The sequence below is a fragment of the Drosophila virilis genome, chromosome X (assembly GCF_030788295.1).
Source record: "Drosophila virilis strain 15010-1051.87 chromosome X, Dvir_AGI_RSII-ME, whole genome shotgun sequence".
Lineage (NCBI taxonomy): Eukaryota > Metazoa > Arthropoda > Insecta > Diptera > Drosophilidae > Drosophila > Drosophila virilis.
The window spans coordinates 1269078-1293746 of NC_091543.1; the positions used below are offsets into that span (position 1 = coordinate 1269078).

The 24669-nt window shown below is 41.3% G+C and overlaps 1 protein-coding gene across 1 annotated transcript in view; it reads right to left on the minus strand.

Annotated features, from left to right (window-relative positions):
• sog (short gastrulation) overlaps positions 1-24669 on the minus strand; it is a 43191-nt gene that overhangs the window by 14647 nt on the left and 3875 nt on the right. Inside the window, exons 2-3 of the mRNA XM_002058223.4 lie at positions 14843-15295; positions 541-650 (exon numbers count right to left, since the gene is read on the minus strand). Of these exons, the coding sequence (XP_002058259.2) occupies positions 541-650; positions 14843-15188 (456 nt within the window). The 5' untranslated portion in view covers positions 15189-15295. The remainder of the gene's footprint in view (positions 1-540; positions 651-14842; positions 15296-24669) is intronic.

Below are 24669 nucleotides of genomic sequence, written 5' to 3' on the forward strand. Positions count from 1 at the left end.
GCCAATAATTTTCTTTTGGCAACTTTGTTGTTTGTCTCGCAATTGTTTGGTCTGTCTGTTTGTTGTTGTTGCGTGTAGTAAATGTCGGCGGTCATTAGTCAATTAGTTGGCCGCCCATCAGCGGCAGCGCCTCAATTTGCTGTGCCACATGGCCTGGCCCCCAAAAGACACACACAAAAAAAACCAAAGATGAGATGCAAAAAGTATCTTCAACTTGCATCTGTAGCTGCAGCTAATTGTGCATTAGTCTTCATTTGCGTTTGCCCTAACATCAACTTTCAAAGCGCCTTAAAGCTTTAATTAACTCACTAAAGCTTTAAGCTCCACAACCTTTTAGTCTGTATGTGATCTGAAAAGCTGCTTAATTGGCAAAAGCTTAGACAGGTCTAAAGCTCAAAATTCAAATCGATTTTATTTCCATTCTATTTCCAATCTTAATCTTCAGCTGTGCTTGGTTTGTATTTGACTTCTGATCTATGAGCTTTGCCCAGCTTAAAGCTGTTTAATTTAAGTGTTAGTTGAAAGCTTTTGGCTACTTACCGCCACACATTCACATTTGATGCAGTACATGACGCCAAATGGCGGTCCCAGATCCGCATACCAAGTGGAGCCCAATTCGCGCAGAACTTTGCCAAATTGACATTCGGTAACTGAAAATGAAACGAAAGAAAATGCCGTTAAAAATCGTGAGAAAATTGTATCTCAAAATGAGGTAAATGGAAAAATGTGGGCAAACACAAAATAAATAATAAATAAATGGCAATATTTGAGTATTTTCCTCAATTGCCAATTTGCAGTTGCATTTTCTTCTTGTTGTTTTTGTTGTTGTTTTTGCTATAAAAGCATATATATTACATGCATGTACATATATGTATATCTGTGTGTGTGTGTGTGTGTGTGTGTGTATTTTTGTTTACGCCGATTTGGCTTGCGGAATTGTGGCGCCAGCTAATTGCATTTGCCCATATTAGAAATTAGTCAATGCCCGCCGCTGTCTATAGCCTATATCAGGAGGAGCAGCAGCAGCATCGTAAAAGACTTTATAGACATATATTGGGTGAGTGGGTTGAGGGGGAGCGGTTTGGGTGAGGGGGTGTCGCCGTAGTTGTTGCTGAAAATGTTGCCGCTGCCTGGCGCCACAGGCAGCAGCCGCTTCCGGCAGCAGTTTTCAATTACAAAAAACCAAAATAAAAGCCAAAAGCAGCAACAACAACAACAACAAACAACAACAGCAGCAGCAGCAACTGTTGCTGTTGTTGCCGGCGCCAACAAGTGTCAAATTGTTCGCAGGGGGCAGCTAGACTCAGCTTTTATTTGTTGTTGTTGTTGCTGTTATTTTTGTTTTAGTTTTTTTTTTTTTGTTTCGCATTTTTGGCTTTTTAGCGGCTTTTTTGTTGCTGCCGCTGTTAATTGGATGGGCCACTAAAATCGGTATGCAAATCGCTGCGAAGCGCGTTAAATTATTAATATATTTTAATTACCCCGGCTGAGTGGCGGCCGACACACACACACACACACACACACACGCACACACACTAAAAAAAAAAATAAAAAACAACAAAAAAAAAACGAAATTACAAATGCTAAAACTTTAAACTCTTTGGCGCCACACATCGAACGTTGGCGACGCGCAGCCCATAAAAATAGCAAAAAAAAAATTGCCAAAAAAAGCGACGAAAAAAAGAGTGGCAGATGCACGACTAGGAGTTACCCTGCAAAAGCTGAGCTGTGCCAGTTTAAGCCTATGCTAGTTTTCCTTCTTATTTTGCTTTAAAATCTTTAGACAAGTAAGAGTTTGCTGGTGGGGAGTACATGACTAGCAGATACCCTGCAGCTTCAGCAAGGGCAGCTCGCGCTAGGCGACAGATATTTGAGCTGTTTTTTACTATTCTAGGAGCTAAAAGTTGAATTTGTTGACTCTAGCTCTTAAACTCTAAGAGATTTGACAAGGAAAAGATTTATCGATAACGATGTTTATCGATTGCTGGGAAACTTTGCAAGTTATCGATTATCGAACTAACAAACTTGTACTGCGCGGGCATTAAGCAGTTCCCTAGCTCTTATAGCTTCTGAGATGGAAACGTGGATCGACTTGCCTATTGCTGCTGATCAGGAATATATACTATACTATAAAGGCTTTCTTCTGCCAGTAACATACATTTGCACAAGGACATGATACCCCTTTTGCCCATTTGCAATGGTTCGAGGGTATTGTTAGAAATGAGACTTGTTAACTAATATCCCGCTTAACAGCTGCGACAGGGTATTTAGCATTAGCTATATATCAAAGGAAGTTCAAAGAGTCGAGCGAGTCGGCAAAGCAAGAAACAATAGAAATATAAGAAAATGTTTATTTAAAAATATGATTAAATAATGAAATATTATTTAAGTATTGCAAAACAAAATGAACTCCACTTTAAAGCTACTCTCTAACAGCTGAAGGGTGGGGTATGCTGAGCATGTACATTATGTAGGGTATGTGCGTGTCTCTCGCCCAAATATCAGATTGTATTTGTATTTGTTTTTTGTTTTGTGCTTTAACTTTGTTGATGGATTGTTTGTTTTTGCTTTTGCTTTTGTTTTTGGGGCCAGTTGCTTATCATTGGGCGGCGCAGCTGCTGATTTTTGTTGGTCTTGAATCGAAGGCAATAGCAACAACTAATTAACTAAACACAGCGACAAATCTATCTCGCTATCTAAGCGGGGGGAGGGGATGGGGGCAACGCCCACCCACCCAACAGGCAGCAGCAGAGAGGGGAGACAGTTGGAACGACTGCGCAATACCCTGTTGCAAGTGCAAACTGTAGCCGAGACTGCAAAACTGTGACGCTAACTAGGCGCATGCGGCTCACAAACTGTGCACTTCCATTGAGGTGGGGCCGCACTACAACTGTGACTCCCAAACTGTGACCCTTCAAGTGTGACTCTCCAACTGGTGACTATCAAAGTGTGACTACCAGACTTTGACTTTCAAGCTGGTTATCCCAAATGGGGACTCCCAAACTGTGAGCCCCAAAGTGTGACTGCCAAACTGTCAACTCCAAACTGTGACTCTCGAACTGTGTTTCTCAAACTGTGACTCTCAAACAGTGTCTCCCACAAACTGTGGCCTTGTGCGTATCCCTTTAGTCTATGCAGCTAATATGCTCGCCTTTGGCAATGCCATCGGCTAACAGGGTAGCCAAAACAATCAGAATAGTAGAGTAATCGAACAGCAGCAGCAACAACAAGGGCAACAACAACAACAACAACAACAACAACAGTATCAGCGGCAGCAGCAATATGTGAAAGAAGCAGGGGGGCATTGCCCGACATGGCGTATACGTGATAAGTGGCGCTAACGACGCGCGACGTTTATCAAGTGGCGGCCTTATTATAATTCGCTGCTGCTGCTGCTTCTTCTGCTTGTTGTTGTTGTCTTTTTTCATTTGGCGCCAGTTTTATTTGCGTGCGAAAATAAAGAAACACAATTGAAATGCAGGCAACAACAACAATAGCGAAATAATCAGAAGAAAAAAAAATGACAACAATTCGAAGCGCCCTGCGATACACAAAAGCTGCCGATTTACGCGCAATAGATTTATAAATATTTATAAATAAATACACACACACACACACACACACACACATATATATATATATATATATATATAAACAATAAATTGTTTTTGCGTTAATCAAAGAAATGCTTCGGCTCAGCCTCATTTTCGTCAACTTTCTTGTTGCTGCCCATTTTATTTTATTGTTATTATTATTAATATTTAATTTTAGTTATTTGTATTTCCATTTCCAATTCATTTGCGACTGATTGTTGTTTTTATTTCTTGCGCAATTTGAAAAATACTTTTTCGCCGCGCAAAAATAATTGAAAATTTACGTTAATTGGCGCTTGGCAATTTTTGCGCTTGATTTCACATTTCTTCTTTTTTTGTTTTTTTTCTCTCTTCTTATTTTTTGTGCCCGCCTGCAAATTCAGCACAAATTTCGATACATAAATATTGTGCATATATATAGATAAATATATATATATATATATATTTATATATTTGCCAGGCCGCGAAATGTGCACAAAAACATGACCTTAAAAGCGGCCGCAACTGTTTTGGGAACTGTTTCGCGCCTGCGACATAGAATTGAATTTGTTGTGCGAAAACTTCTTGGCAACAAGGCCAACAATGTTGCCAAGCGGGAAGTCACAAATTAATTCAGCTCAAGTGCTGCCCAGCTTCGAACAGAATTAAATAAGCCTTGGGGGCTTATGCATCTTTAAAGTGCTGCCCAGCCTTGACTCCATTCAAGCGCAGCTCCAAATGTTGCCTTAACTTAACTTTGAACTTAACTCAAGTGCTGCCCCAGTTGCATGCAGCTTTAAGTGCTGCCCAGCACATCTCCAAATGTTGACCCACAAATACGTTTAGCAACATGTTTGCTTGTAGCTCAAGTGCTGCCCGCCTTTTCAATGCAGCTTTAAGTGCTGCCCTGCTGCTCTGTGCCGCAACATGTGCCCAGCGACTGTCAAGTGCTGCCCCGGCACAGCTTAGCAACACGTCAAAGTGTTGCCCAAACTTGGCCACATTTCTGACTGCTGCTGCTGTTAATAACAGCTGTTAAAACTGGACTGGTTGGACAGCTGTTAATGGTTAATGTTGTTGCTAACAAAAGTCGGCGGCTTGATTAACAGCCGCTCTTCCTGTTGCTGGCGGAACCGCCCCTCATTTCCGCTCCAACAACAACAGCTCATCAGCATTTAATTATGCGCTGTTGATCTACAGCTTGATTCGTGTCCGTGTGTGCGTGTGTGCGCGTGTGTGTGCTGCCTGCATTTGTTGTTGCAATTTGTCTAGACTTTTGATTAATGGGCGCAAAAATGTTTTTGCCTGGCACAAAAATGTTATTTCAACCATTTTATTATTAATATTTTTGCTGTTGCTGTTGCTGTTGCTGTTGCTGTTCCAGGCTATTTATTGCTTTCGGCAAATTCATTCATCGATGCACAAAGTTTTTGACAAGCAAAACGTGCAAACACAATAAAAACAATAACAAAGAAAATAATTTCAATTTCGGCATGCGCAATTTTTAGACCACAAATAATAATTATTGTCTGCGCGCAGCGTGGGCGGCAACAACAACAACAACAACTAAAGCTTAGGAAAGTGCATTGGGCACACACACACACACACACACACAGGCACACACACTGCACTTGTGTGTTATTTTTAATTTTAATTTAAGGCGAAATGTCTAGAAATAAATTTACGCGTTTTGTGTGCGGTTTTCTATGTGGTTGTTGTTGTTTCTTTTTTTTTTCAGTGCATTGACTCACACCCAAAGCAACAACAACAACAACAACAGCAGCAACAAAATGTTGCGTCTGGCAAACATTTTGCCACAAACAAATTTGTTTGTTAATATGCAAATATTTGTTGTCCTGCTCACTTTCACCTCTTTCTCTCTCTCTCTCTCTCTCTCTCTCTCTCTAACCCCCTTTCACACATACAGCAACAACTTTTTGAAACAGCTTTTAAAGCACATGAAAGCTCTCTGATTTATGCATTTAAGCTATACGTGATCTAAAAGCTCGGTCGCATGACAAGCTTTCGATTAAAGCTTCTTGCCTGCCAATTAACTTTTTTTAAGGTTTATTCTCTCTACATGAACTTTTCTTAAAGTTCTTCGCTAAGCTTTATTTGTTTTAAGCAACAGCGCAGTGAGAAGCTTTCAGCTTGATTTAAAACAGCCGTCAGATTATTTATATAAAATTTAAAACTCATTTAGCTTCTAATCAGCCAAGTCTTCGCAAAGCTTATTTGTCTTAATTTAATGGCTGATCAATTCCCAAGTTTTTGTTTAAGCCAAAGCTGCAATTAAGCTTAACTTTCAGCTAGAAAGCTCTAGTTAAAATTTGTATTTCTCTTTACGCAATGCTTGCGATTTGTAATATCTATTGAGGAAGCCCTTGGCGACAATTTTGTGTGGTGTACGTTGTGTATTTTAGGCAGCATGTGGCATGTGCTTAGAGGTGTGTGTGTGTGTGTGTTTGTGTGTTTGTGTGTGTGTGTATGTCTGCTGCATTTAGAGACAACAACAAACAGATGAATCTTCGCACAATGTGCTAATTACAGTCAAAAGGCAGCGACAGGCATTTCAACTTCTAATAAACATTGTGGGGCTGCCGACAACACGTGGCCCACAGCAGTTGTGTGTGCGAGTGTGTGTGTGTGTGTGTGTGTGTGCGAGTGTGTGTGTGTGTGTGTGTGTGTGCCTTGTTGGTCATTTGTTTTAGCCAACGAAGCAGCCAACTAAAAATTCGCCTTGGTGTTGCCAAATGCGTTGCTGACTCACATGACGCAGAACCTCTGTCGCTGTCGCTGCCGCTGTCGCTGCCGCTGTCGCTGCTGACGTCGACGTCGACAGCGGCGTCGCACTGGCGCACAGTATATTTAATTTTTTGGGCTATTTTTTGTGTAGTCTACACATACACACACAGACACACGCACCAGGGCGCGCAAAAGTGCCTTTGAAAATTGCTTTGCTCTGAGTTTTCCATATGCGAATACCCTGTAAAAGAAAAGGCAGAGCGAGAAAATCTGCTGGCGCTGCTAGAAATGAAATGCGGCCAAAAGTGTGCGCCCTGTGTATCACGAGGTATATGCAAAAAGACTGCTTACAGGGTAGCTGCTAGTCGGGCAGACAGTCACAGTGCTCACTTTTTGCCTTGGCTGCGTGCGCTTTTAATTGAGTTAAAAGATCAGCACAGATCAGCGTATATTGTCTGCGGATTGGTAGCAACGCGATGGGCGGGGGGTGGCTAAGGGGTGGGCAGGGGGGCGGGGCTGATATATATATATAGAGCCGTATGTGGCTAGTTGTTGTTGATGATTTGAGAAATGTTATTTCTGTTTTGCGCCTTAATTAATTGTTGCAAAATAATTAGCGTAAAAGTTAAAGCTCAATGTTGAATTTCATAAAATCAAATAAAATAAAAGCACCAAAAAAAAAAATGTATATATATATAAATAAGATGAAAAGAAATGTGAAGAAGAAGCTTAAAGAGCGGCACGAATGCAGTGCTCTGAGAGGGCGGCAGGGGCGTGGCAGTCAGCCAATCAAATTGCGGCATATTCGAAATTCCGATTTCAATTCCGATTTCAAATCCGTTTTCGATTGCGATTTCAATTCCGCTTTGGATTTCGATTGCGATGATCAAACTAAGAGCTTTGAGCTCTCAATTTGTGCTCATCATCACTTTAAGGGGGCGGCAGGGGCGTGGCAGTTAACCAATCGAATTACGGCATATTCGAAATTCCGATTTCAATTCCGATTTCGTTTTCACTTTCGCTTTTGTACGCGTTTTTGTTTGGGCTCTTGAAAACTGACAGCTACGAGTGTTGAGCTGTCAATCAGTCTGCGCGCTGGCTCAATCAATCAATCAATCAATCAATCAATCGGCAAAGGAATCAATAGATCGAGCGATCGAGAGAAGCAAACAACAACGCGGCAAACAACAAAAAGAATACCCCAAATAAAATAGGTTCGAAAATTATAACGCAAGAGTGCAGCAAGTGTAAATACATATGTGTGTGTGTGTGTGTGTGTGTGTGTGTGTGTTGGTTGGTTTGTTTTTTTTTTTTTTTTTTTGGAAAATGCATTTAAATGCGAGACGCACTCAGTTTGTCAACGGACGCGCCCCAGTTTATTTATTTTATAAGCAATTAAATTATTTAAGTGCAAAGCTAACAAAAAGCAACCTGAAGAATGTTTTTGGCCTGCGCTTCGAGCACGCACTACTTACCAAACCCCCCTCTCTAAATACCCTGTAATTCAAGCAGAGAGAGAGAGTGAGAGAGCAGCATTGTTGTGCCTTACTTTCGTGATTTTTTATAAAACTTTTGGGCAATTGAAATGAGAATATTAAATTGATATAAAATTAAACTAGAATTAATTAAAATAAACAAAATTAGACTCGAGAAAATATTTTCTATATATATATTTTTAGGCCAGCTTGCTGTCTACAGGGTATTCTTTAGTCGCCTACTCCTGTGTTTGTCCACCTTTTTTTTTTGGAACGCTTCGAAATGAAGATCTCTAATGGCTGATTAAGTGCGCCCGCTGCCGCAGACGACAGACGACAGACTTGGGAGTCGCGCTTGTTGTTGATAATTTATGACAGCTGTGCGCTAGGTGTTAGAACTTTGAGGGGGAGGGGGGCGGCCTATGATGGAAGGGGGAGGGGGAGGCGGGGTGACAAACACTACGCGGCGACGGCAACGGCGGCGGCAACAAAGCAAACAACAACAGCCGAGGCCATTGGACAAACGCACACAACGAGGTGTTGCGTTCACAGCCCCCTGCCCCTGCCCGCCCCCCTCAGCGCTCAACCCTACGCCCCGCCACGCCCTAACAATTTTCTTATTACCCAACCAAAAAAAATGTATATATATAAATATATATGTGTAAGTAATTGAGAAATAAAAGTTCAAAAGTGAAAAAGCCGCAAAGGTGCGACGAGGCGTTTAAAGTCGCTAGCAAAACGCGCGCACAAAATACACAAAAAAAGGGGCTCGTTCGGATGTTGTTGTTGTTGCTGCTGCTGCTGTTGTTGTTGTTGTTGCTGTTGTTGCTATTGCGCCTTGGCAACTACAATGGCCAAAAGAAAAACTCGCAACTCGCGAAAATCGATTGAGACGAAAAGATTTTTCGCGGGCGCAGCTTATGTAAAAAACGCGTCAATCGCAAATGAATCAAGCGACAACAAACTGAAGAGGCGAAAGGGGTAGAGGGGGCATGGAGGAGACGCTGAGAGAGAGGCGAGACAGAGAGAATGAGAGGGGAGGGGAGAGAGAGAGCAAGCCTCAATCTTAATGAATGACAATTCCTTTCCAATTAGCCAGCAGATCGGTCTGTGCCAGATGCATATAATATATATATATATATATATATATATACACATATATGATAAAACTATATATATAAACCTATGCAAATATACAAATATATACAAATATATATATATATATATATATATATATGATATATGCCTGCTCGAATGTGCTTCACTTTGGGCTACATCCGGTTCGCCTTCTCGTTAATGTAGAGAATATATTCGGCTCTCGAAAAAAACTTACCTAGCTTGGAGAGCTTACATTCAAAATCTCTTGAAACTTCAAAAACTAAACTTGGTCTACTTAAGATAATATTTATTAATATACATATATATATATATAAGACCCAGCCCACAGTCCCACAATGAGAAGCGCAAAGAAGGGCAATTGATTATTTGAAAAAAAAAAAAAAAAAAAAACAAATCAAAATTCAAAATTGTTTTCAATTAACAAAAAAAAAATAAAGAAGAAGTAGACGAATAGTGTCAATTTGCGGCAAATGTCACGAGTGCGCCAGCGGCAAGCGGAAAACTAGCGTATCTGGCTTGAAATTGGCTAAAATGGCGTAGAACAAATTTGAGAAATATGCGAAAAAAAAAAGTAAAGGAAGCCAAATGGAAGCCAAACGTGGAACGAAGTCTGTTGCAAGCGTTGCAATTATTTTAGTGTCTGTGAAATTTGTTTAGACAATTGCGCATGAGTTGCCCCAAAAGCAGCTAATTTGTGAGTGTGTGTGTGTGTGTGCGAGTGTGTGTGCGAGTGTGTGAGTGTTGGCTATTTTGGAACAGAGCTGAAGGCAGGCAAAGGCAACGTCTCTGGCCGTAAACATTTTCAATGACTATTTTTATTTTTATTTTATTTGTTTTTGCTTGTCGTTGGCCTTTTTTTTTTGGTTTTGTTTTTGTTTTTGTTTTTATTTATTTTTTTTTTATTTATTTATTTTTTGGTTTTAGTTTTGCATTTTTGCTCATTTACAAAGCAAATCACGCGACTGCGAGTTGCCCCCGTCGCAGATGTCGTCAAAAGTTCAGCCGCGGCAGACGGCAAAAACAATTCTGTAAACTTTGTTCTTGTTGTTGCTGGCTAATTTTAAATGCGCTGATAAGTTGCACAAATATTCTAAGGATGTGTATCTTGTGGGTTGGCGGGGTTGGCTCTAGTTTTTTTGCTGATGACGTTCCCGATGATCGTTGCGCGTTGCAGCTGCAATGAATGAGCCACAACCACAAGCAGGAGGCAGCTAATTAAGTTCAAACAAATTATGATATTGAGCGCTAATTTAAATGCAATTAAAACATGCGATGCTATTTAAGCTCGCTGGACGCTTAAAGCTCCACAGGCGAGCTTTAAGTGCGCCTTAACGTGAGCTTTAAGCGAGCTTTATGCAGCTCAGTCATCAATAAGCAATGAACGCTCTTTAGCTAGCTTTCGACGAGCTTTAAGTGAGTTTTAAGCAAGCTTTGTGTGAGCTCTAAGTGCGCTTGAAGCGATTTTATAGCGCTAACACAGTTTACTTGAGGGCAGCTGACAGCTTTAAGTCTAACAAAATCAGTTATAAAAACTTTTCGCTATGTAACTGTCTTTACTGAGCTTTTGGCGAGCTTTAAGTGCGCTTTAAGCTCAAGATAAAGCTTTTGTCAGCTGCTGTACACACACAATTAACAATTAACAATTAAATAAATATTCAAGCTTAAATGAAGCTTAAGTGATCTAAAGCTTTAAGCTGGCAATGCTTGGCTGTTTCTAAGGCTAAAGATGTGCATTTCAATTAAAGATTTTCGTTGGCAATTTAATGGCAAAGAAAATATGCTATACGAATTTGGCTTTGGCCTGCGAACAGTTGCACAAACACATCACACATCACACATCACATGCCTATCAGCGATGCACAATTTTGATGATGCGCGAACGGCCATTTAATGGCCAAAGGGGGGGCAGCGGGGCGGGACTGGCGCTGATTGTGCATTGATAAGTGAAGTGCATGACAGGAATGCCAAATGGGAAATGGGCAAAGCCAAATGGCAAAGTTTTGGACGTTTTTGCCCGAGCTGCGCCCGGCGGCAGCTTGTGCTAATGAAAGGCATATCGAATGGCGGCAATAAAAACTAGAATTTGGCTTTAGCCCAGTTGAAACCAGAAGCAGCCAAATTCTAGCCAAATACAGCCAAGCCAGCCACCGCTCCCTCTTCCCTCTTCCCTCTCTCTCTCTCGCTCTCTCTGTCGAGTCGTTCGCTTTGGAACGGAAATGCGACAACGAAAAAAACAAAAACAAAAAAAAAAAAAAAGGCTAAATAAAAAACTGTAGCAGCCCACGAATCTGTGAAGCGTATCTGTATCTTATTTGCCTACGCTGCAGCCGAAATACAAAAAAAGAGCCAAATTAATTAACATACAGACAGACAGACAGACAGACGGACAGAGGGAGGAAGGAAGGTAGGGAGGGAGGGAGGTAGATTGAGCGAGACGGCATTTGGCGTTTTTTCTAGCTATAGCTGGGTGGGCGAGCCGCAGCCAGCCCAAACTCGAATTCAAGCTGAACTCCAACTCCAACTCCAACTCGAAACTCTCTGCTGCAATTTGACACCTTGTGGGCATTAAGTGCTTCCTCTGCCCACACGCGACTCCAGAGACGCTCGACTCCAGCGACTCTCGACTTGAGACTTGAGACTTGGGACTGGAGACTGGAGACTTGGCGGCGATTTGGCGATTGCGACGAAGCTGGCGACGCCTCGTCTCCAAGCCAAAAAAGGCTGCAATTGGCTGTTGTTGTTGTTGCTGTTGTTGCTGTTGCCAGCATTGCTGCAACCGGCAACAAATTGGTTGCATTTCGTTTTCGACTGCCTGACATGCAACTGACACTGACGTCGACGTCAGCGTCGACAGCGACAGCGACAGCGACAGCGACAAAAACAAGAAGAAAGCACGAAAAGTGTCCAGCAAAGCCGAAGCTTAAATGCTCTAACTTGTCAAAAAGCATCATAATTGTATTCCTCTCGGCTTTTTCTAAGCTAATAGATAGCGGACTTTTAGCATTTTGGCTAGCAAATCCTTTAGCTTTCAAGCTAAAACAAACTCTACGCGAACTTTGTCAAAGGTTCAAAGTTTGGCTTAAACTAAAGCAACTCTTCAATTTAACTGAACAGGCACATTAATTTAGAAAAAGAAAGCAAATATATTTTTAGTTCACATGCAAGAACTTAACTCAAGCTTTGAGCTAAACCCCAACAACTAAGGCAGAAAGTTAGTTGAGAAGCCTTTTTTTTTTCTGTCCCTTTCGTTTTTTTTTTTTTTTTGTTGCCAGAAATGCATTTTGTTGTTGCCAAACATATGCTGCATATTTGGGCCAGTTCACATATTTTGCCGACCAAATGCGAGTACCTTAAGACTTGAGGCCGAAACGCGAGCCCGGCAAAAAACTTGGCTCTGACTGCGGCTCTGACTCTGACTCTGGCTCTGGCTCTGGCTTGACTTGACGTTTTAACGTGTTTCGTTTTTGTTTAGCTCTTTTTTCGCTTTATTTTCTTTTATTTTTGGCCTTTTCATCTGCTTGTGTTCGTTTCGTAAAAGATCATGGATATGTTTGCCGAGATGCCAAACGAAACGCAGCTCTCTGTCTGTCCCCCCACCCCGCCATCCATCCACACCCTTTGCCTGTCCCGCTCTCTGTCTCTGTCTGTTTGTCGTCTCGTTTGCTGCTTTACGTAGGCACATCTTGATTTTCGTCGTTGCTGTTGTTGTTGTTGTTGTTGTTGTCTTTTACACGCATTCATTAAAAATAAGTTAACAACTTTTTAACACCTAACTGGGCGGCAGACAGTTGAATAAATGAATTATGCTGACGAATGGCGAATGCTGTGTGTGGATTGTGCCTTGGTTAAGGGGGGCGAGGGGCTTGGCCGGGCAACGTAGGCAGCCCGGTCTTTCAAGGGGAACGCACGGGTGATCGTAGGGTAGGAGGGGGGGAGCTTCACTAAGCAGCTCGCAGCTCGCAGCTCGCAGCTGGCGGCGGCTTGTTAATCAGCTAAATTAAATGCGAAATGAACAAAACGAATTGGTAGTTAGTTGTTGGCCAGTTTGTTCGTACCCCTCTCCCCCCCCCCCTCCCATTGACGCTGTCTGCTTCACCTGCTGAAAACGTGCGTGGTTTTTGATGTTTGATTAGCCCAATCTTGTGGCGTTTCCCCCCCTCTCTCGAACTCGCCCTGCCACGAGTCAAAAAGCAGAAATACGGCCAAAAAGAACGGTTGATTTACTGTGTGTGCATGCATGTGTGTGGCTGTGTGTGTGCGTGTGTGTGTGTGTGTGTGCTGTGCGTTGGCTTTTCATTCATTAAAAAAAATAATGTTGGTGGGATTTGCCGTTGCCCGAATTTGTAGTCAATCGCGGTGCCTACTACAGCATACTACGCCATAGATACAGATACAAATACAGATACAGATACAGATACAAATACAGATACAGATACAGATACAGATACACAGAAAAGATACATATCTAAGCATACGTTTATATATAGCTGTAGTTTGGCATATTATGCTTTTAATTAGCGCTCGAGTGGGCCGTGGGCTGTGGGTGGATGGATTGGGTGGGTTTGTGTCTTGGCAAGTGCCAGACATGATAAGCTCGTGCTTGTGCTTCTTCTTGTTGTTGTTAGTTGTATGTGATCTTAACATATGGAGTATTTCTTGTTAATCGAAAGCGAACCCAAGTCTTTCAGTTGGTCTCAAACGTAGCCCAAGCCATAAAAATGTTATGTGGCATATATTATGCTTTATTCCATAAACATTTAAAGAGCCAACCTTACAAATTCTCTAACCGTTTGCACTGATTAGCATTATTTAAACGTTGTGCGATTTTGGAAATATTTGATATATGCCAATTTATCGAGATAATATATGATTTACAAAAGGATTTAATTGCTTAGCCAAACACCTGGCCTAGTTATGCTCATGTTAAGGTTTTAGCTTTATGTAAATGACGTGCGATTTGAAAAAGATATTTAATGAACTCAATTAACAACAAAATACGTAGATTACAAAAAGATTTGTCGAGTTAACTATTGAGACTGAGAAGTTACGCACATTTGAAGCGAAATACTTGGAGGAATATTATAATAAAACGAATAGAAACCCATTAAACCTTAAGTTAAGTTAAAATTGCGCGGCTTTGAGCGGCAGCCGTAGATTAACAGCTGAAGATTAACATGAACATTAACATGAACATTGCGCCCGCATTGTAAGACGAGAAACGGCTCAAAGTCGTTGCTAGCGAAACCGCAAACTGTTTTTAATTGAAACGAGGCAAAAACAAGCCAAGCTGAGCGAAATAAAAAAAAAAAAAAAACGTGGAACGCGAGCGGGGGCGGGGGCGGAATAACAAAGGAAAAACAAGCGCTGAGACTGACAGCAGGCTGCCCCCCTCATCCCTACGCACCCCCTCGTTCTGTATAGAAACAGGAAATGCAGCTAATCAAGCGTGTGAGTTGCAACAAATTGAACGCAAGGAGCTCTTAACTGGGCTTGGGCCTGGGCCTGGGTCGAGCTGCTAAGCAGCTTAGCAGAGGCAGAGGCAGAGGCAGAGGCATAGACAAAGCCGCGCTGCTTGCCACATATCTTTTTGTTGGCGTCGCCTCGATGTCTGGCTGTGCAGGCCAGCGGAAGGGAATTCCCGTTTTCCGGATTAACACAAGCATAAAAAGAAGAAAAACCCAAAGCTGCAAGGCAATGCAACAAAACACACACGCACACACACACCGCATCGCATCGCACCGCCCGGCTTAAGGGTGCGAGCCAGTGCAGCGGCTGTCCGGCCAGGTAGCCGGAAAAACCCAAACCCGTAAGAAGAAATAGGAAAAACAGGGCCCACTTTTATGGCCCAGCCGGCGGGCGTGGCGTATGCGCAATATGCGCTTGCATAACAACTATAGACTATATATATATTATATAGGTGTGAGGACTTACCTGCCGGTCGATTGGAGCGTCTGGCCGTGTCGGCCTCCTCGAACATGAGCGGCGCATGGCGGCGCGCCTGGACCGCTTGGGGCCAGCAGCTGCTCAGGCTGGACAGGCAGAGGAGCAGCGCGACGAGCAGCAGCTGTTGCAATCTTCTATGATAACGGTATGTGGCGCCGGTTATGTTGCAAGTGCAACTGTTGCAATTGTTGTTGCTGCTGCTGCTGCTGCTGCTGTTGCAAGCTGTGCTGCTGTCCGTTGCCGCCGCCCCCGCAACCGCTGGCCTGTCCAGCAACTGCACGGTGCCCGTGGCCGTGGCCCAGGCGGTGGCAGCGTTCGTTTGTTTGTTGTTCATTTCGTTGATTTTTAATAATTATTATTCAATTTCTGATTAAGTTAAGCACGAAAAAAAAAATAGTAATATGTACTAACTGTAAATAAGTTGCACGCACTTTGTTGCTGCTACGCAAACAGAAAAAAAAAAACAATATATATTTATTTCGACCGACCGTACCGTTATTTGTTGTTCTTGTTGTTTGTTTGTTGTTGCATATATATATATATAAAAATATATTTAATTTTGTTGTTGTTTTTTTTTCTTTTTATTTTTTATAGATTAGATAACACACGCGTGTTTCTTGCTTTTGTTTCTTTTTGCAACACTTTTTTGTTGCTGTTGCGCGCACTATTTTGTTTTTTGTTTTTTTTCTACTTTAATTGAAATCTATTGAGAAATTTCGTCAAATTTTAATCACAACTTGTTTTTGCACATTTCTCATTTGTGCGTTTTTTCCCCAACAAACTTTTCATAAAACAAAAGTTAGCCAAAATAAAATCTGTTGCCAGTTGTTGTTAATGTTGCCTGTTGCTTGTTGCTTGTTGCTTGTGGCTTGTTGCTTGTGTTGCTGTTGTCGGCGAGTCGGCGAGTTTTTATCTACTAGATAGCTCACGGGGCGCACACGCCGTGTATATGGGCTCTGGCTGCTGCGCCGCTGCTTGCTCAACTGCGACTGTGTGTGAATGTGTTTGTGTGTGTGTGTGTGTGTGTGTGTACGACGATGACGACGCGACGTGTGCGTGTGTGTGTGTGTGTGTGTGTGTGTGTGTGCGGTTACGAACGTTTCAGAAAATAATGTCCACACACGGTATCGGTCGGTTGAATAAATAAACTAAAACAAGCGCAAACGATGACAGCAGCGACCGCGACTGCGACTGCAACTGCGACAGCGACGCTGACGGCAACGGCGACTGCGACGCTAAAGAGAGCGAGAGAGAGCGTGTGCACACAGTATGTGCAGGCCAGACAGGCAGGCAGGCACGCAGGTGAAGCGCAAACAAAAACAACAACAATTGTTAAACTTGTGAGAGAGCGCGCGCGCGTCAGCTTCAGAGAGTGAGCGAAAGAGAGAGAGAGAGAGAGAGAGAGCGGCTAGCGTGCAGGAGAGCGCGAGAGCCATTAAGTTGCTGCTGTCGGCGTCGTGTACACGATCGTGCGGCGCTCGGCTTTCGTCGTCGTCTTTGCTGCTGCCGGCGTCGCAGCAGCAAACGTAGCGCTTGCAATTTTCTTTAGATGTTGTTGTTGTTGTTGCTATTGTTTGCCGTTTGCAAAACCTGCGCCTTGCTGCTGCTGTTGCTGCCGCCGCCGCCGCCGCCGCCGCCGCCGTCGCTGCTGCTGCGGCTGAGTCGCGTGTCGCCAAGATGTTTGCCCGATGACGAACGACGCGCCGCCGTTCAATGCTTGCGCTGCCAGCCTAGCAGCAGCGGCGCATGCGTGCGTGCTGTTGGCCACCCCCTTCTCCCACCATGTGCCATTTGTTGCGCCAGCAACATGTAGCCTGCATGGCATTTGCACGCAACATGTTGCCGGCCACTCGACCCGCGCACACCTTGATTGCCTGCTCTACCTGGCGGACTGCTTGTGTGCAAATTGCGTTGACTGCGCGTGGGCGTGAGCCTGCGCCCAGTGGGCGAGGGAAACGAAGATGGTGTGGGCAGCGGCAGCGGCAGCGACTGGCCAGCGCGGGGTAGGGGTGTGCAAGCGTGACATTTATGGCCTGCGCATCCTTTCAGCCAATCGCAGGCTTGCAAATGCATTGAGCGAAAGAGCGAGAGCGGGCGAAGAGAGGCGCGCAGCAGCTAAGATTTTGTGTGTGTGCGTGTGTGTATCTATGCTAAATTATCTTGATACGATTAGTTGATATGATAGAGTGACTAAGAGAGAGAGAGAGAGAGAGAGAGAGAGAGAGAGCGAGAGCTAGTTTCTCTTTCTGTTGTTGTTTTCTTTTGGGTTTCTGTGCTAATTAGTTCGTCAGCTGAGACTGAGACTGAGACTGAGGCTAAGGCTCGACGACCCCGTCAATTACCCAATTACCCAGTTAGTATGTTTACCTTATGTGAAGGGGAAGGAGGGGGGGATTTAACCCTAGGGTATATGGATCACTCTTTAAAAGGCAGCAAATGGTTCGCTTTGATTATTCTTACTTTGGACAAATATTCCCATCTGGACGTTCCATATAATTTATATTAAAAAAAAAAAACATTAATGCACATTTTGTATTTTAAATTTATCTGTTTTTTATATGCCAATTTTATGGGTTTTATAAAAATTCCATTTCAAGTGGTTCACAATGGAAAAAAACATTTTTCAAAAATATTCTTCCCAAAGAATACGAATTTTGCTTGAAACGTCATTTATTTTTTGGAATATTCTAATTTTTTGGCAGTTCCCATTGAGGGATCTCTCATTATTTGAGACCTTCTCAAGCCCATGAAGAGGATGACGATATGTTTAACCCATGGAAGAAGACATCTATAAGACATATGAGCTATATATATCTTATATATATACTAGCGAGTTTTACTGGGCAAAACGATGAACTTTGCTTGGAAAACGACAATAAAGAAAGAGTTTGCAAATTTTCCACCCGAATTTCACAGTTGCGAGTGGAATTGCCAAAATCACTGAAAATCGTATTCTTTTAATTTTAATATTAAGGGCTACGAAAATCAGTTTAATAATAAGTTGGAAGCTGATCGGGAATTGGTCTCTCACCCCCTTTATTATTATATATTGCTGTAATGGAAGGATCGGTCGAAAAGTAGCTTCTTGTCTAGACAACTTTTTATCAAGATATCTTAATCAAACTTGACATTAATAGGTTTCACTCTGCTTCATATATATGCAAATTCTCATCAACATCGGGCTACTATATCATCTAGCTGCAATAGGAACGATTGGTGGAATATCAAGTTCTCAAAAATAAAAAACATTTTTCAAGAAATCTTGACTATTTACCATATTATAAAGCACAACAAGAAGAATCAGTCGCGAATTGAGTTCTGTGTGGCAAACTGATATGTTCTTCAACATATTTCCATCTAACTCAACATGTTCACACATCTGCATAATCACAGGGCAAGTGCCTGCAAGGGTATTAAAAAATATCCTTAATTTATCGTTTTCTTCTTTTAAGATATTTTAAACTATTTTCAGATAATATCAAGGATTGTTTGCTTTGATCTAAGCATTAAATAAAATACGACTTTATAGGGTTAAGAACTGATCGGGCATATTGCCACATATGTCAGAGTAAGGGTATTCAAGCTACGACATTCAAAAAAAAAAGTTTTCTTTTCATATGGTTTTTAAAGTGAATTGCTGAATAGCAAATTATTAATTGAATTATAATTTATTCTGTTTAGTTTAAGATGCGGCGAATTGCCCGCCTAAGCTGCAATTGCAATTTGTTTGTGTGTGCGTGTGCCTGCGCTGCTGACTGCGACGGCGACGTCAGCGTTGACGTTGACGTCGCTCGCTAAAACTACATAAATCAAAGGAAAAGCATTTTTCTCTGCTTTGTTGTTGTTGTTGTTGTTGCTTTTGCTTTTGCATTAGCATTATGTACGCATGTTTCAGACATTTAACATTTCTTTTCATAAAGACAAGAGACAGATATCGCACTTAAACGCACACACACACACACACACACACACACACACACACACATGCGAAGATACATATATTAAATATATTAAGTTTTATATATTTGTTCGTTTTTTCTTTTTGTGTTTTGTGTTTTGTGTTTTTTTTGCGGCGGGCCGTGAGGCCAAAACATTTATAGGAATATTTCAAATCGCAGACACGACGCCAGTCACAGCGTTGACGCCGGCAGTGACGTCGACGTCGACGCCAACGTTGCGGCGGCAGCGCATTAAATGAGGCTGACAAAAAGAGTAGCAAGGCAAAGAACAAAAAAAATATATAGAATTCAACAAACAATAAGTGAAAAGTTCTCGCGTTCAAAATTCTATGCGCAAAAAATGGAAAATTATGAAATGGAAAAGCAGACGGAAAAAACATATATGACTAACCGAAGCTGAAATACCCTAACTTAAATAACTTATGCCAAATATGGAAACTATGAAAATACCTGACAAGTACAATTAGCCGAAGCTGAAATACCCTAACATTATTAAAGCGCAGTCGAGCAACAAATATAACAAATACAACGACTCAGTTACCCTAACATTATTCTTTTATATGGCAGCTATTTGATATAGTGCGCCGATCTATATACACTATCTAGAGCCAAAAGCTGAAGCTGTACCAAGTTTCAACAAGAAAGCTGCATCCAGAGTCGAGTTCGCATAGGTTAGAGAACAATCTTTTATCGCTTTCAAGCTATCAGAATATTTCACATAATTGCCATACACTTTGTTAGGGTATGTGTTGAGTCTGTGTAGCCTGTTGCCAGCTGCCTATTTTCGTGCTTATTATTTCATAATTTTCTTTGCATTCCAAATTTTTTTTCCATTATTTATTTGTTTAGTTTTTGGCTTTTTTTTTTTTTTTTTGGTTTTTTTCAACTATTTTAATTTGTTTTATTTTTGCTTTAAGAGTGACAGAAATTATGGTTAAACGATATCGCGCGATTTTATGGCCAACGCCTGGCGCTACATTAAAATTGTTGACCCGCCTTTGCGACTCGTTCTCTTTGTTCTTGTTGTTGCCGTCTGTCTGTCTTTTATCTTGTGCAGTTGTTGTTGATAATGAAATTGACAACATGGGAATCGAAAAAACGCGAAAGCAAACAAATTAATTAACTAAACGCCAGCCTTGTGCTGTTGCCCCCTCACATCCCACTCGTTATTCGCCGCCCACTTCTTGCCTCTGCCCTCTCGCCGGTCGTCAGTTTATACAGATTTTACTCAGATTGTCATAAATTTGGCAAACGAACCGAGTAGTATTGTTTAATACTAATACATAATATATTTGCGGTGCTGTTGCCCCCTCTTTCGACACTCGCTGCTTGCCACTCCTGACTTGCCACTCGCTGCTTTCCTCTTGTCACTCGCCACTCTAGAAAGCATAAAAATTGGGTAACTAATCGTTAGCCTTTTGCTGTTGCGCCCTCACTCTTCACTCGCTGCTAGCCACTCGTTGCTCGCCACTCGCTGCTTTCCTCTTGCCACTCTCGAAAGCAAACAAATTAAGTAACTAAGCGCCAGCCTTGTACTGTTGCCCCCTCGATCGCCACCCACCGCCCGCTACTCGCCGCTTTTCTCTCGTCCCTTGCCTCTCGCCACTCTCGAAAGCAAAAAAATTTATTAATCAAGCGCCAGCCTTCTGCTGTTGTCCCATCACTCGTCACTCACCACTCGCCACTCGGCACTCGCTACTCGTCACAACCCTCTTACCACTCGCCGCCCGTCACTCGTCAGTTTTTGCTTTGACTGTCACAAATATCGCAAATATTTTGTTTTCGCCTTATTTATTACCAATACTTAATATATTTGCGGGGCATTTTCATTTAATTGCTCTCACACGTGCCCCACTCGAACAACAAAATCCAGAAAAAAACTACAAGACACAACAAAAAGCAAATGTGTGCTGTGTGTGTGTGAGTGTATGTTGTGGCAGCTTTAAAATGATATATGGACGGCCATAAAGGGATTTGTCGCCAGCCAGAGACAAACACAAAATCAACATGAAAAAAGTGAGAAAAAATAAAAAGAAATGCCAAAGAAAATTCATACGAGAATTTTTCTTAAATTTTTGGTACAGCGAAAGCGTTTCGTGTGCTAAGAAATAGTTGAATGATTAATCTTTTGCTTTAGTCATTCCTCGAAACAATTTATTTTCTCTCGTCTCTGGCCAGAGTTAATTGATCGCATCATCGTTAATAAATTGGCAGCTCTTCCAGGCATGACTTGCACGAAAAGCGGCTCCAAAGAAGCGAGCTTCTCCTTCTCGCTTTCCACCCTCTCTCTACCTCTCTCTTGCACACGCACTCTCACAGATCCTATTAATTAACAACTGAAGAGCTCATGTCATGAATTTGCAGGAAAAATTTATTTTTTCTAAATTGAGAGCGAGCTATCGAAATCCGTAGGATATGCTCAAAAGATATATGCTGAAAATTATCGATATTTATCGATATACGCATACAGGCCGATAAACAGACTTTATAATATGTCTCCTTCAGCCCATTATTTAATTTTGTCTTTGTCTTTCTCTCACCCTCACCATTCAATTTTCTCTGCCTCTCTTATTAATTACCGCCCCATTGAGTTCTACAAAGAAGCTTGCGAATTGAACAAAACTGTTTTCGTATATTCGATTGTTGCGTAGCTTTCTTCTGCATTACCCAGTTATATGGCTATGGAGCTATATATAGATATATATACAGTTATAGATATCGCTGAATGCAGCGCTTATCGGGCAATTGTTGTGCGGCGACGATTGTTTATAGATTTGCGCATTGTCCAAGTTAAGACTTTAATTGGTTTACACCGAATACGCAACGGTAGCGACCGATCGATACTGCGATCGGATTGTACGATCGCGCGATCGGGCTTATTATATCATCGCTATATACGGGGAGGTTGATGGGCTCATGTAATTGCTCGGCGGGCGCCCAATTGGGTTGACTGATAAGCACGGCGACTGGAAAAAGACTGGAAAGAGCTGCGGCTGGCATTGCGCATACGACGCGTAATCCGAGAGTCCGGACTGGTATGTGGGTGGGGTTTGGGGTTTGGGGTTTGGCGTGGGGTTCGAGGGAGGCGGCTGCTGCTAGCCATTTGGCACGGTAGCTGGCAGCGTGTGTTTAGGTTTTGACAACGTTGTCAGGCGACGGCAACCACAGACATCAAAATCAGGTAACAAACCAGGTAAATCAAGACGCGAATCGCCCCTCGTTCTCTCTCTCCCTCTGTCTCTTCTAACTGTATCTTGATGTGTATCTGTATCTGTATCTGTATCTGTATTTGTATTTGTATCTGTATTTGTATCTGTATTTGTATCTGTATTTGTATCTGTATTTGTATCTGTATTTGTATCTGTATCTGTATCTGTATCTGTATCTGTATCTGTATCTGTATCTGTATCTGTATCTGTATCTGTATCTGTATCTGTATCTGTATCTGTATCTGTATCTGTATCTGTATCTGTATCTGTATCTGTATCTGTATCTGTATCTGTATCTGTATCTGTATCTGTATCTGTATCTGTATCTGTATCTGTATCTGTATCTGTATCTGTATCTGTATCTGTATCTGTATCTGTATCTGTATCTGTATCTGTATCTGTATCTGTATCTGTATCTGTATCTGTATCTGTATCTGTATCTGTATCTGTATCTGTATCTGTATCTGTATCTGTATCTGTATCTGTATCTGTATCTGTATCTGTATCTGTATCTGTATCTGTATCTGTATCTGTATCTGTATCTGTATCTGTATCTGTATCTGTATCTGTATCTGTATCTGTATCTGTATCTGTATCTGTATCTGTATCTGTATCTGTATCTGTATCTGTATCTGTATCTGTATCTGTATCTGTATCTGTATCTGTATCTGTATCTGTATCTGTATCTGTATCTGTATCTGTATCTGTATCTGTATCTGTATCTGTATCTGTATCTGTATCTGTATCTGTATCTGTATCTGTATCTGTATCTGTATCTGTATCTGTATCTGTATCTGTATCTGTATCTGTATCTGTATCTGTATCTGTATCTGTATCTGTATCTGTATCTGTATCTGTATCTGTATCTGTATCTGTATCTGTATCTGTATCTGTATCTGTATCTGTATCTGTATCTGTATCTGTATCTGTATCTGTATCTGTATCTGTATCTGTATCTGTATCTGTATCTGTATCTGTATCTGTATCTGTATCTGTATCTGTATCTGTATCTGTATCTGTATCTGTATCTGTATCTGTATCTGTATCTGTATCTGTATCTGTATCTGTATCTGTATCTGTATCTGTATCTGTATCTGTATCTGTATCTGTATCTGTATCTGTATCTGTATCTGTATCTGTATCTGTATCTGTATCTGTATCTGTATCTGTATCTGTATCTGTATCTGTATCTGTATCTGTTATCTGTATCTGTATCTGTATCTGTATCTGTATCTGTATCTGTATCTGTATCTGTATCTGTATCTGTATCTGTATCTGTATCTGTATCTGTATCTGTATCTGTATCTGTATCTGTATCTGTATCTGTATCTGTATCTGTATCTGTATCTGTATCTGTATCTGTATCTGTATCTGTATCTGTATCGTTATCTGTATCTGTATCTGTATCTGTATCTGTATCTGTATCTGTATCTGTATCTGTATCTGTATCTGTATCTGTATCTGTATCTGTATCTGTATCTGTATCTGTATCTGTATCTGTATCTGTATCTGTATCTGTATCTGTATCTGTATCTGTATCTGTATCTGTATCTGTATCTGTATCTGTAATCTGTATCTGTATCTGTATCTGTATCTGTATCTGTATCTGTATCTGTATCTGTATCTGTATCTGTATCTGTATCTGTATCTGTATCTGTATCTGTATCTGTATCTGTATCTGTATCTGTATCTGTATCTGTATCTGTATCTGTATCTGTATCTGTATCTGTATCTGTATCTGTATCTGTATCTGTATCTGTATCTGTATCTGTATCTGTATCTGTATCTGTATCTGTATCTGTATCTGTATCTGTATCTGTATCTGTATCTGTATCTGTATCTGTATCTGTATCTGTATCTGTATCTGTATCTGTATCTGTATCTGTATCTGTATCTGTATCTGTATCTGTATCTGTATCTGTATCTGTATCTGTATCTGTATCTGTATCTGTATCTGTATCTGTATCTGTATCTGTATCTGTATCTGTATCTGTATCTGTATCTGTATCTGTATCTGTATCTGTATCTGTATCTGTATCTGTATCTGTATCTGTATCTGTATCTGTATCTGTATCTGTATCTGTCTGTATCTGTATCTGTATCTGTATATCTGTATCTGTATCTGTATCTGTATCTGTATCTGTATCTGTATCTGTATCTGTATCTGTATCTGTATCTGTATCTGTATCTGTATCTGTATCTGTATCTGTATCTGTATCTGTATCTGTATCTGTATCTGTATCTGTATCTGTATCTGTATCTGTATCTGTATCTGTATCTGTATCTGTATCTGTATCTGTTTCTGTTTCTGTTTCTGTATCTCCTGTATCTCCTGATTATATATATGTATTTGTACTTGAATCAATTTATCTATCTGTATTTTCCACTACCTCTCTTGCCTTTCTATTCCCTATCCCTATCCACTTTCAGCTCAATAAATGTATCTGTATTCATTCATCTGTATATTCATCTGTATTTGTATCTGTCGCTGTCTGTGTATCTGTATCCGCATTTGCGGTAGGCTCAAACGCTTTTGTTGTGTTTGTTGCTGTTGCTTGGCCGTTTGGCTGTTTGGCTGGTCGGCTCGACGCAACGTTTGTAACTGTCAATCATAAATTAGATGCCAATCAAAGTAAATCACAAAAAA